Source organism: Carcharodon carcharias, chromosome 19, assembly GCF_017639515.1.
Source record: "Carcharodon carcharias isolate sCarCar2 chromosome 19, sCarCar2.pri, whole genome shotgun sequence".
NCBI classification, from domain to species: Eukaryota; Metazoa; Chordata; class Chondrichthyes; order Lamniformes; family Lamnidae; genus Carcharodon; species Carcharodon carcharias.
The window spans coordinates 90,633,260-90,647,576 of NC_054485.1; the positions used below are offsets into that span (position 1 = coordinate 90,633,260).

A 14,317-nucleotide genomic window follows, 5' to 3' on the forward strand; every position below is an offset into this window, starting at 1 on the left:
AGCCAGGAATTGTAGCATTTCACAAACTGGTTCATTTGCCTTTAATAGACATTTTCAGAGCCTGATCCATTCAGAACTAAATCTTGTGTAAGTGACGTGAACCTTCATTTCTTTAAACCCATCATAGTTTTACAGCATACCACAAAGGTAACTCGCGCTCAAATCCTTTTCATGAAGACAAAAGAAATGATCAAAAATCACAAAATGCAATGGAAGGGTTTATAAACTTTGGACTGAGGAGCAAACTGTTAATGACTTTTGGAGAGGGGCGATTTACAATGATCCACAAGATTCTAAGGCCATTTGACAAATAATATAGAACATTCCCCATGTTCCCCAACTCTTGCCCCAAGGAGTTGGGTGCAGTAAATGCTCATTTGAAATTGGTGACACTTGAGAAGTGAGGACCTGAATACTTCATCCTAGCATTCAATTACATGATGGACATTAGCGCATAGAGGTACACTATCACCTCATTCATGCTCTGTGCATAACTATCTACACAATCTTTCTATTCATACTTCATTAGAACAGGAAAGGTAATGGTAACTTGTCATTTGCCAGTACTAAATAACTGTTAGCAGCTACAGTTCTAAATCAAGCATGCCAACAGGTAATTGAGAGAACAGTACCTTTTGCTCTTTTGCTTTTCCTCTTTCATTTTTATTGCCTTTTTTACTTTGCCTCTTGTTGTCTTCCTCAGGTATAGGCTAAGGAGCAGAAACACAACACAATTACCATGAACCCAAATGGCACTGATGAAACTCAGCATTTGGAACTACAACTAGGACCCACCACTAGTTAGATTCATAATCAAGACCCAACTCACTATATGTTCTCCACTTCTTGACTAAACACCCAGGCATACTGTTTCACAGGGACAGCCAAGCTCAATCCTCCCCCCTAGTCAACATTAACTTGTATAAACTTGAAAGCAGAGTTCAATGGGTCAGATCAGGGGCAACAATTCTGGTTGATTTTTACATGCCTTAGCTTAGGGGGCTGATGTTAGTTGGAGCACATCTACTGCCTTGGCTAACAATCTAGTACATGTATAGAACAAAGCTGGGTATGTAAGGGCCATGTTGAGTGTTGCAATTGCTCACCAAACCATTATACCTGGAGGACTTGATTATTTCCATGATTGGCATCTAGTTTCTTTCTCTTCCCCTAAATCTACTCTTAACTCCAATAAATCGCTTTCAATTCTGAAAAAATGTTACACCTGAAACATTAGCCTGTCTTTTCTCTTTACAGATGGCAACTGACTTGTGTTTACAACCAGTATTTTGTGTTTCAGATTTAACATTTGTTTTTATTTTGCGTGCCATGAGCCAATGACCCTGTTGATCACTTCCACCAAATAAAAGGAACTGGTGACCCAAAAGATGTCTTAACCTGTTGATTTCTTCCTTCTCCACACTGTCCAACCCCTCATCTCTTCCTCCTTCACTAACTGACTGACTAGACACGGCCGTTAGATTCACTTTTGAAGACCATTGCCTCATGCCAAAATTTAAATGCAGTATTTTGGTGAAAAGAGCACCAGAAAAAAATGGCAAATATTCTGGCAGCAAGTCTATTTAAATTTTAATCCATGATTATTTCTTAGGTACACATTGAAAAAAGTGAGTATTCAATGGAAAAATAATTTTGGAATGTCAGCAGTGATTTGATTTTTGGTTTTAAAAAGAATTAGAGACTTCAAAGCATTTGCTGGAATTGTAGAATCAGGTGTGTTAAGTTGGTTTTACATTATTTTTAAAAGATATATAAAACTATGCAAAAACAAAAAACAATCTATATAAAGGGCCTTCATAATCTGACCAAGCTACACTACACTAGTTATCTTACTATAGCAGTTAAACATGCTAAAATCCAAGCTGTTTCAAGTGCTCAAACACATGCAAACTATTAGTAGAAACACCATTGTCCCTTGGCTAAAGGAAAAGGAAAGCACAGGCTATCTGCTTTTGCTTTTTAAAAACATACATTTTATCAATTACACATTTATCAGTTATACAGACTCTCAAGCATACTCTCCCTGTATGCTAGGCTGCTCTAGTGAAAGCAGTTATCAAAACTTGGCAAATGGGCTGGTGGGGTTGGGAGGGCAGGTTGGAGATCAGGTAGAAAGCTGCTTGCCTCCTAGATAGCTAACTCAAGTGGAGGAAATGCATATACCAAACTTAGTAGCTTGCTTGGGAGCAGATTGTGCAGGGTGGGACAGCTACCACTTACCCCCACATCCCTTATAATAAAGCATCACCAGAGAAGCCCAATAGGGAGGGTGATGCTACCCAAGGACTTCTGTCCATGGGAACATGATTAATCTATTTAAAATGAACCAAGAATATTTAGCCAAATTATTATTTTCCCTATAAAAAGACACCGTTTGAAAAGTACTCCATCTACCTCAAATTACAGGCCCAACATCATTTCCCTCATTGGGAGGTGGTGGTAGTGGGGTGAGAGTTGGGAGAAGCTATAAACAAAGAGTTGAGGGATCCTCTGTTACACTCCAGTGAGCAACATGCCAAATACATGCCTCTTGTGCAGTGACCTGTTACCTGTGGTTTACCCTCAAAATTCTCACTCTTTTTCTTTTTGATTTGTTTCTGGCTATCCACATTCTCATTCAATGCAGTCTGTAAATGCAGAAAGAAGCCAGGAAAGGATAGGAGCCAGGGAAAGAAAGGGAACAAAAACATTTTTATAAAAAATACAGAGAAGTTTACATAAAACAGCTTCCAAAAGATAAATCCAATTAACTTTCCATCTAAATTCCCTCCCTTCCTTCTTGATATATTTTGCATATTTTGCAGAGCTGGATTGTCTTCCAATGTTGCACATACCTATTTCAAAAGTTACATATGAACAAAGAGGAGCAGGCCATTCAGCTCTGCAATTTAACAAGATCATGACTGATCTGATAGTAACCTGAAATCTGCATCCCACCTACTGCCAATAACCTCTAACCCCCTTACTTACCAAGGATCTATCCACCTCTGCCTTAAAAATATTTAAAGACTCTGTTTCCACCACCTTTTGAGAAAGAGAGGTCCAAAGACTCATTCCCCTCTGAGTGAAAAAATTTCACCTCCTGTTTTTAATGGGTGACCCCTTATTTTTAAACTGTGACCCCGAGTTCTAGAGTCTCTCACAAGAGAAAACACCTTCTCCACATCCACCCAATCAAGACCCGAGATCTTATTTGTTTCAATTAAGTCGTCTCTTACTCTTCTAAACTCCAGCAGATACAAGCCTAGCCTGTCCAACCTTTCCTCACAAGACAACCCACCCATTCCAGGTATTAGTCTGGTAAATTTTCTGAACTGCTTCCAATGCATTTACATCCTTCCTTAAATAAAGTGACCAATACTGTACACAGTACTCCAAATGTGGTCTCACCAATGCCGTGTACAACTTAAGTGTTACCTCCCTGCTATTGAATTCAATTCCCCTCGCAATAAATTATAACATTATTAGTTCTCCTGATTACTTGCTGTACTTGCATACGAGCGTTTTGTGATTCATGCGCTAGGACACCCAGATCCCTCTCAGAGCTCTGCAATCTCTCACCATGTAGATAATGTTTCTCTTTCATTCTTCCTGCCAAAATGGACAATTTCACATTTTCCCACATTAAACTCCATCTGTCAGATCTTCGCCCACTCACTTAACTTATCTATATCTGTTTGTAACCTCCTTATGTTCGCTTCACAATTTACTTTCCTACCTATCTTTGTGTCATCAGCAAATTTGGCAACCATCCCATCCATCCCTTCATCCAAGTCACTTATATAAATTGTAAACAGTTGAGGTCCCAGCACTGATACTTGTGGCATGCCAATCGTTACATCTTGCCAACCTGAAAAAGACCCATTTATGCCTACTAAGATAAAAGCAAAATACTGCAGATGCTGGAAAGCTAAAAAAAATGCTGGAAAAACACAGCAGATTTGATAGCATCTGTGGAGAGTTAACATTTTGAGTCCATATGGCCCGAATACGGACTTGAAACATGAACTCTGTTTCTCTCTCCACAGATGCCATTTTCTGTTTCTATTTCATTTATGCCTACCCTCTGCTTCCTGTTAGCCAGCCAATCTTCTATCCATGCCAATATGTTACCCCCCTAGGTATAGCTTTTATTTTCTGCAATAACCTTTGATGTGGCACTCTATCAGATGCCTTCTGGAAATCTAAGTACAGTACATCCACCGGTTCCCCTTTATCCACAGCACATGTCACTTCCTCAAAGAACAAGAAATTGGTTAAACATGATTTCCTTTTCACAAAACCACGCTGACTCTGCTTGATGACCTTGAGCTAATCCAAGTGTCCTGCTATAACTTATTAATAATAGCTTGTAACATTTTCCCTACGACTGATGTTCAGCTAACTGGCCTGTAGTTTCCTGCTTTTTGTCTCCTTCCCTTTTTGAATAATAGTTACATTTGCTATCTTCCAATCTAATGGGACTTTCCCCGAATCTAGGAAGTTTTGGAAAATTAAAACTAATGCATCATCTATCTCACTAAACACTTCTTTTAAGGCCCTCGGATGAAGTCCATCAGGGCCATCTTGTCAGCCTGCAGCTCCAATAATTTACTCAGTACCACTTCTCTGGTGACTGTAATTTTCCTGACTTCCTTCCCCACTTCCATTTCCTGGTTTATAGCTGCTTCTGGGATGTTACTTGTATCTTTGGTAGTGAAAACTGATGCAAAATACCTGTTCAATTCATCAGCCATCTCCTTGTTTTCCATTGTCAATTCTCCAGACTCACTTTCTATAGGACCAACACTCGCTTTGTTAACTCTTTTTTAAATATTTATAAAAACTCTTATCTGTTCTTATATTTCTGGCTAGCTTTCTCTCATACTCTTAATTTTCCCCTCCTTATTAGTCTTTTAGTAATTCTTTGCTGTTCCTTATATTCTGTCCAATTTTCTGGCCTTCCACCTATCTTCGCACAATTGCATGCTTTTTCTTTAAGGTTGATACTAACTTTAACCTCTGTTAACCATGGATTGTGTGTCCGTCCCTTGGACATTTTCTTACTCATTGAAATGTATATATTCTGTGCATTCTGAAATATCCCCTTAAACAGTAGCCACTGTATCTCTATTGATCTAACCCTTAGCCTAATTTGCCAATTCACTTTCACCAGCTCAGCTTTCATGCCCTCATAATTGCTCTTATTTAAAGTTTCAAAAATGAAAAGTTCTGTATCGCACCCCATCCTTGACTAATTGCAATGAGTTAGGTTTATTTTAAAAAGTGATTTTGGATGAAGAATAAATATTTGCCAATACTTCAGGGAAAGCTCCTCTGCTCTTCCTTGTTGGAAGTTGGAGCAGAGTGGACCAATGGGAGATGGTTAGGAGCTGAGGAGCGCCTATATATATAGACTGGGGATTGCAGGGCAGCCTACCTTGTTGGGAGTCAGCGCGAAGCGGATCTGCGGGAGACAGCTGGGAGCGTCTATGAATACAGATCGGGGATTGCAGAGTGGCCTACCTTGCTGGGAGTCAGTGCGGAGCGGACCTGCGAGAGACAGTCGGAAACTGAGGAGCACCTATAAATACAGGCCAGGGATTGCAGAGCAGTCTACCTTGCTGGAGTCGGAGCGCAGCTGAGGTGTGTACTGTTTCAAGTTTCAGCTGCTGTGAGGCAGCAGTCGGGGAAAAAGATAAAAAGCAACTGTGACAGCAACAGGAATCTAGTAAGTTGATTGGCCGGTAAGTGCTCAGTCTAAGGGACAGTGTGTGAGAAACCAGCCTAGGACAGACGAATTAAGATAGATCTATAAATAAAAGCAACTAAAAATTTAAAACAATAAACCAAAATTTGAAAACTTTAAAATAAGAAAGATGAAAAAGCAATAAGTAATTTAAACAAACATCTAAAATACATACCTTTGTAGTTAAGAAGCATAGTCCAACGTCAGTGGTAGGGAAACTATTGGAAAAAATTCTGAGGGACAGGGTTAATCTCCATTTGGAGAGGCAGGGATTAATCAGGGATAGTCAGCATTACTTTGTCATGGGGAGATCATGTCTAACAAATTTGATTGAATTTTCTTTGAGGAGGTGACTAGTCATGTAGATAAGGGTAGTGCAGTTGATGTAGTCTACATGGACTTAAGTAAGGCTTTTGACAAGGTCCCACATGGGAGAATGGTCAAGAAGATAAGAGCCCATGGGATCCAGGGCAATTTGGCAAATTGGAACCAAATTGGCTTAGTGGCAGGAGGCAAAGGGTGATGGTTGAAGGTTGTTTTTGCGATTGGAAGCCTGTGACCAGTACTGCAGGGATCGATGCTGGGACCCTTGCTGTTTGTAATGTTCATTAATGATTTAGGGGTGAATATAGCAGGTTTGATCAATAAGTTCGCAGATGACAGGAAAATTGGTGGTGTCGTAAATAGTGAGGAGGAAAGCCTTAGATTACAGGACAATATAGATGGGCTGGTAAGATGGGCAGAGCAGTGGCAAATGGAATTTAATCCTGAGAAGTGTGAGGCGATGCATTTTGGGAGGACTAACATGGCAAGGGAATACACAATGAATGGTAGGACCCTAGGAAGTACAGAGGGTCAGAGCCACCTTGGTGTACATGTCCATAGATCCCTGAAAGCAGCGGCACAGGTAGGTAAGGTGGTTAAGAAGGTATATGGGATACTTGCCTTTATTAGCCGAGGCATAAAGTATAAGAGCAGGGAGGTTATGCTGGAGCTGTATAAAATGCAAGTTGGGCCACAGCTGGAGTACGTGTGCAGTTCTGGTAGCCACACTATAGGAAGGATGTGATTGCACTCGAGAGGGTGCAGAGGAGATCCACCAGGATGTTGCCTGGGCTGGAACGTTTCAGCTATGAAGAGACCGGATATGCTGGGATTGTTTCCCTTAGAGCAGTGAAGGCTGAGGGGGGACCTGATAGAGGTTTACAAATTATGAGGGGTGGATAGGAAAAAATTTTCCCCTTAGCGGAGGTGTCAATAACCAGGGTGCACAGGCTTTAAGATAAGGGGCAGGAGGTTTAGAGGGGATGTGAGGAAAAATGTTTTCACCCAGAGAGTGATTGGAATCTGGAACACACTGCCTGAGGAGGTGGTAGAGGCAGGAACCCTCAACATTTAAGCATTTAGATGAGCATTTGAAACACCATAGCACACAGGGCTTTGGGCCAAGTGCTGGAAAATGGGTTTAGAATAGATAGGTGCTTGATGGCCAGTACGGACACAATGGGCCAAAGGCCCTGTTTCCTTGCTGTATAACTCTTATGACTCTATATAACCTTTAGTTATCAGTGGTACTAGCATTCAATAAACACAGTAAATTGTAGCATACATTGGAAGAAAGTAATTAAAATAAATTAACTAATAACGTAAGTTAGAATGGTGGGACAAGTGTTACGTTGCAGCTATGGGATGTGGGCGCTTTTGAACACCAAGGCGATCCATGACAAACACGTCTGCAGGAAGTGTAAGCAGCTTGAGGAATTCTGGATCAATATTATTGATCTGGAAGCTGAAATGCAGACACTGCGCAACATAAGGGAGAGGGAGAAATAGCTGGATACTTTGTTCCAGAAGACAATCACACCTCTTAGAGGAGGTTCATCTGTTTTGGTCAGCAGTGAGGGACAGGAGGATGTGACTGTCAGTGAGGCAGGTAATGGGACCGAGCAGACAGTAGTGGAGGAGCCTCAGGCTTGCAACTGTCAAACAGGTTTGAGATTCTCACAGCCTGTGTGGATGAAATAGAGGTCTGCAACGTGGCTGAGCTGACTGGCCATGGCACTGTGGTACAGGAGCCGTTCAAGCCGGATGGAGGAGGAGCAAAACGGAATATAGTGGTAGTAAGGGATAGTATAGTGAGGGGATTGACACTGTTCTCTGCAGCAAAGGGTGATAGTTCAGATGGCTATGTTGCCTGTCGGTGCCAGGGTTCGGGGCATTTGCTCAGGGCTGGAGAGGAACTTGGAGGGGGAGGATCCAGTTGTTGTGGTCCAGTAGGTACCAATGACATAGGTAGAAATAGGAAAGGGGTTCTGCAAAGTCAGTATGAGTAGCCAGGTACCAAATCAAGCAGCAGAACTTCAAAGGTAACAATCTCTAGGTTATTACCTGAGCCACGTGCAAATTGGCATAGGACAAATAAGATTAGAGAGATGAATGTACGGCTCAAAGACTGTTGTGGGAGACATGGGTTCTGGATGGTGGGGCATTGGTATCAGTACTGGGGAAAGTAGGGGCTGTACCATTGGGACAGTTTACACTGAACTATGCTGGAACGAGGGTCCTCGCAAATCACATAACTAGGGAAGTAGAAAGGGCTTTAAACTAAACAAGAGGGGTAAGGGATCAGGCTTGGGTAGACATAGCAATTCAAGGTGTAGAGTCAAGACAAGACTACAAAATAGTAATGTGAGAAATGAGGGTCAGAGAATGGCAGGAAGGGACAGAGAGAAAAAAAACCTAAGAATACATCAACAGTCAAGACTAGACTAGATGTTATAAAAATAACAAAAAAACAAAACTGAAGGCTCTCTATCTGAACGCGCATAGCAATCACAACAAAGTAAATGCATTGACGGCCTACACTGAAATATATAAATATGATCTGATAGCAATTATGGGACTTGGCTGCAGCATGACAAAGATTGGGTTCTTAATATTAAGGGGTATGTGACATTCAAGAATAAGAAGCTCTGTAAAGGTGGAGGGGTAGCACTGTTACTCAAAAAGGGCATTGGTGCAATAGATGACCTTGGTTCAGGAGATCAGGATGTAAATTTGGTTTGGGTGGAGATGAGGAATAGTAGGGGGGAAAAAGTCATTAGTGGAGTGGCCCCATAACAGTAGCCACAGTATAGGGCAAAGTATTCAAGAGAAAATATTGTGTGCTTGTGAAAAGGGGACAGCAATAATCATGGGTGATTTTAATCTACACAAACTTAAAAAATCAGATTGGCAGTAGTAGCTTGGGTGAGGAGTTCTTAGAATGCTTTCGACATTGTTTCTTAGAGCAGCATGTTCTGGAACCAACCAGAAAGCAGGTTATATTACAGAATACCAAGTCTAATGTGACAGGATTAATTAATGATCTCAGAGTAAAGGCACCCCTAGGTAGCAGCAACCACAATGATCGAACTTTACATCAAAGTTTGAAAGGGAGAAGATTGGGTTTAAGACTCGTATCTTAAGCTGAAGTAAGGGCAACTACGTGGGCATGAAAGCTGAGCTAGCAGAAGTGAACCGGGAAACTAGGCTAGAGGATAGATCAATAGAAAAGCAGTGGCAGACATTTAACAAGATATTTCAGAGCATTCAGAATAAGTACATTCCTATTATAAAGAAAAATTCTAAGGGGAGGACCCACCATCCGTGGTTAACTGAAGTAGTTAAGGAAAAAGCACACAACTCCGCAAAGATGACAGGTGATTGGTCAGAATATAAAGAATGGCAGAGAATGACTAAAAGGTTAACCAGGAGCAAGAAATTAAGGTATGAGAGGAAGCTATCTAGAAATGTAAAAATAGATAGCAAGAGTTTCTACAGGTATTTAAAAAGAAAAAAATATGTAAACTGACTGTTGGTCCTCTAGAGAGTGACAGTGGGGAGTTAATAGTAGAAAATAAGGAAATGGTGGAAGAAAGGTACAAAAATTTTGCTTGTGTTCAATATAAAGCATACAAAAAAAATTCTATTAATAGCTGCAAGTCAGGAGGTGAAAGGGAGAGAGGAACTTGGTGAAATTGAAATCACTAAGGAAATGGTACTGAGCAAATTGATGGAGCTGCGGGCTGGCAAGTCTCCGGGTCCCAATGGACTACATCCTATGGTCTTAAAAGTGGTGGCTGATGAGGTAGTCGATACTCTGGTGTTAATTATCCAAAATTTGCTAAATTCTGGAAAGGTTTCATCAGGCTGGAAAGTAGCAAATGTAACCCCTCTATTCAAGAGGGATAGGAGGCAGAAAACAGGAAATTATAGGCCAGTTAGCTTGATGTCTGTCGTGGGATGTTATTAGAATCGGTTATTAAGGAGGTTATAGCTGGGCACTTAGAAGAGCTCAAGACAATTGGGAAGAGTCAGCACAGTTTTGTGAAAGGAAAATCATGTTTAACCAATTTATTGGAGTTTTTTGAAGGAGTAACATAAGCAGTGGATAAAGGGGAACCTGTAGGCGTACTGTACTTGAATTTCCAGAAGGCTTTTGATAAGATGCCACATCAAAGGTTATTACGGAAAATAAATACAGATGGTGTCGGAGTGACATATTACTATGGATAGAAAATTGGCTGGCTGGCAGAAAGCAGAGAGTATGCCTAAATGGCTCTTTCACGGATTGGCAGGATGTGACAATTGGAGTCAGCACAGGGGTCTGTGCTGGAGCCTCAACTTTTTACGATTTATATCAATGACTTAGATGAGGGGAGCGAAGACATGGTAAATAAATTTGCAGGTGACTCAAAGATAGGTAGGAAAGTATGTTGTGAAGAGGACATGAGGTTGCAGATGGATATAGATAGGTTGAGTGAGCAAGTAAAGATCTGGCAAATGGAGTTTAATGTGGGAAAATGTGAAGTTGCACACTTTGGCAGAAAGTACAAAAAAAGCAGAGTATTACCTAAATGGAGAATGGCTGCACAATTCGGAGGTGCAGAGGGATCTAGGTGTTCTAGTACACAAAGTTAGTATGCAGGTACAGCAAGTAATTAAGAAGTCTAATGGAATGCTATCCTTTATTACAAGGGGGATTGAACATAAAAGGAAGGATGTTATGCTTCAGTTATACAGAAAATACTGCGTGCAGTTTTGGTCTCCTTTTTTAAGGAAGGGTGTAAATGTATTGGATGCGGTTCAGGAGGTTTACTAGATCGATGCTTAGAATGAGTAGGTTCTTTGATGAGGAAAAGTTGGACAGACTGGGCTTGTTTCCACTGGAGTTTAGACGAGTGAGGGGTGATTTGATTGAAGTATGCAAGATCCTGAACGGCCTTGACAAGGTGGACATCAAAAGGATGTTTCCTCTTGTGGGTGAGTCCAGAACTAGGGGACAATGTTTTAAAATTAGGGGTTGCCCTTCTAGGACAAAGATGAGGAGAAATTTTTTCTGAGGGTTGTGCGACTTTAGAACTCTCTGCCTCAGAAGGCAGTGGAGGCGGGGTCACTGAATATTTTTAAGGCAGAGGTAGATTGATTCCCTTGCCTAACAAGAATCTAACATCACTGGGGGTAGATGGGAATGTGGAAATCGAAACACAATAAGGTCAGCCATGATCTTATTGAATGGTGGAACAGGCTCGAGGTGCTGAATGGTCTACTCCTGTTCCTATTTCTTATGTTCTTCAGAATGATGCTTTTGGGATTCTATCCCAGACCTTCCCTTTTGTCTTCTTCTCACCCTCCCCTTTCGCATGCTCAAAATCTATTAGATTCGTCATTTTTTCCAATTGATGAAAAGTCACAGACCTGAAACCTTAACTCTGTCAGCCTCTGCGCAGACGCTGCTGACTTGTTGAGTATTTCCAGCATTTTGAGATTTTATTTCAGATTACCAGCATCTAAACCCTTTCCACATCCACTGTCTTCACTGCATTCTAAAGTGAGGAAATAAAGTTGCTGACAAAAATAGTTGAAGCTAAATTGTCGCAGCTAATAGATACCAATGGATGGAAGATAAAGTTACAGACAATTCAAGGCTGCTGGACAACCTATGCTCAGCTTCTAAAAATTTACAAGGGGATTCTGAAGAGTTTTAACATTCAATTACATAAGCATAAATGCAGCTAACTACACTGCCGTCAAGGAACCAGATAGGCTAAACAGCCGTGACAGAGAGATGGAAGGGAGGAAGTTTCAAAAATCAATACTGTGTAGGTTTCATCACCTGACCCAGTCTTTTTTGCCTGCATCGGCAGTGAGGACTGTCGCTTGAGAACTGGGCTCTTTAACCATTCATGTTGTTGTGCATAGCAAAGTATTTGAACAGTCAGATGAGCTATTAATATTCGTTACTGGTTACCAATAAATCCAAGAGGGAAATAGGGAGAAATTTCTTTACCCAGGGAGTGGTTAGAATGTGGAACTCACTAGCACAGCAAGTGGTTGGGGAAAATAGCTTAGATGCTTTCTGAAGGGAACTAGATAAGTACATAAGAGATGTGCTGAAAGGCCAAGGTGAGGCAGATGTAATGGGAAAAGACTGGTGGGAGAGTACAAATACCAGCACAGACTAGTTGAGCCAAATGATGCATTTCTCTGCTGTATATTGTATCCAACTATGCTGCCATTAATTCTTTCATGCCATGACTGACTGATTTTGACATAGTTGAAGTAAGCTCCACTGAGCAAGGACTGTTGCCCACAAGATGCAGGAAATAGCAAAAGGCACAACCGTTCATCGGTATCCTGTCACGGTGCCCGAGTTTCAATATTAAAATCGTAGATCATCAGCACCATCTGGTGGCAGAGCTCACAGATCTCGGCAATCAAGGTGCTGAGTGAAGTTACTGATTTACAATGCTGAAAAGGTCCCAGAGCAAGGACCTCAAAAGGCAAACTCTATTTCTGCAAAAAAAAAATAGATGACATAACTGGAAGCATCATTCAGCTATTGCGTGGATTGCATTAGGCTGATCTATGAGATGAACCTTTGGTGCAGAGGTCAAGGTGTCATTTCATTCAAACCAGAACAAGTACACAGTTCTTCATATTCAGACTCCTCTCCCCAAATTTGACACTAACCTTATTTTTCTGATTTTTGTTTGTTTTAGGTGGCTGCCTCTCTCCTTCATCGTCTTCATTGTTGTCTTCGTCTTCACTCTGCTCAAGGTCGAGAGCTGCGAAGACGTTCCCACCCTTCAAATAAAAAATAAAATGGAAAAATTAACACAAAAGGATAAAAAGTCTGATATTTTAAACAGAACATATATTCCACGTACAGTATCTCAGTAATCAATTCCATATCCCCTAAATAATGGAAGGGAGTTAGAAAATCAAATATGTAGGCAAATTTGAGTGGAAAAACAATAGGGCAGTTAATAGTTGGAGGCTTCAACTCCCTTAAAACCAATTGGGATGCTAACAGTGTGAAGGGCAGAGAGGGCACAAATTCTTGAACTGCATTCAAGAGAACTTTTTTGGCCAGCATATAACAAGCCGCAATGAGACGGGGCGCAATTCTTGATTTAGCATTAGGAAATGAAACTGGGCAAGTGGATGAAGTAGCAGTGGGGGACCATAATACAGTTAGATTTAGCATCATTATGGAAAAGGGCAACGATAAAGTAGGAGTAAAAGTTCTAAATTGAGGGAAAGCAAATTTTACAAAGCCAAAAGGTGAACTGGTGAACTGGACTGGATACAGCTACTAGAAGGGAAAGCAGTGTCAAATCAGTGGAGGCATTCAAAAATTAGATTCTACAAGCATAGTGTAGACACGTCCAAAAAAGAAAAAGGGTGGCACTGCCAAATCTAGAGTCCCCTGGTTATCCAGAAGCATACACGGTAAGATAAAGCAGAAAAAGAAAGCTATGACAGTCACAAAAAGTTTAATACAGTAAAAAACCTAGAGGAGTATAGAAAGTACAGGGGTGAAGTAAAAAAGAAAAGTAGGAAAGCAAAGAGAGGATATGAAAAAATACTGGCAGGTAAAATCAAAGAAAAGCCAAAGATGTTTTCCAGCACATTAAGAACAAGAGAATAACGAAGGAAAGGTATCAGAGATGTACATTGTAACTTATGTGTTGATGCTGAAGGTGTGGGCAGGGTTCTCAATTAATACATCGTCTCTGTCTTCACTAAGGAGAGGGATAATGTAGACATTCTCGTTAAAGAGGAGTGTGAAATGTTAGATACAATAAGCATAATGAAAAAGGGCATTCTGGAGGGACTGACATCCTTGAAAAGTGGATAAATCACGAGGGCTGGATGGATTGTATCCCAGGCTTTAATCTGCCAGGAAGGAAATGGCAGATGATCCGAGGATCATTTTCGAATCCTCACTAGATTCAGGCGCGGTACCAGAGAATGGAGGTCTGCGAACATTGTACTGTTATTTAAAAAGGATGCAAGGGATAGGCCAGAAAATTATAGGCCAGTTGATTATTGAATCAATTCCGAGACAGGATAAACTGTCAATCAAAGGCGCAGATTGATCAGGTATAGTCAGCCTGGTTTAGTTAGGGAAAGGTCGTGTCTTACTAACTCAATAGAATTTTTTTGAGTAATTAACAAGGAGGATTGATGAGGGTAGCGCAGTGGATGTTGTACACATGGATCTTAGTAAGGCACTTATCA

The 14,317-nt window shown here is 40.9% G+C and overlaps 1 protein-coding gene across 5 annotated transcripts in view; it reads right to left on the reverse strand.

Moving 5' to 3' along the window:
• Positions 1-14,317, reverse strand: part of abcf1 (ATP-binding cassette, sub-family F (GCN20), member 1) — a 79,023-nt gene that overhangs the window by 47,035 nt on the left and 17,671 nt on the right. For 2 of the 5 annotated variants that reach the window (XM_041212960.1, XM_041212958.1), the window contains exons 6-8: positions 12,764-12,877; positions 2,571-2,648; positions 633-710 (exon numbers count right to left, since the gene is read on the reverse strand). In XM_041212960.1, the coding sequence (XP_041068894.1) occupies positions 633-710; positions 2,571-2,648; positions 12,764-12,877 (270 nt within the window). Of the gene's footprint in view, positions 1-632; positions 711-2,570; positions 2,649-11,488; positions 11,567-12,763; positions 12,878-14,317 lie in introns of those variants that run through there. The other 3 variants (XM_041212961.1, XM_041212959.1, XM_041212962.1) reach the window with 2 other exon arrangements.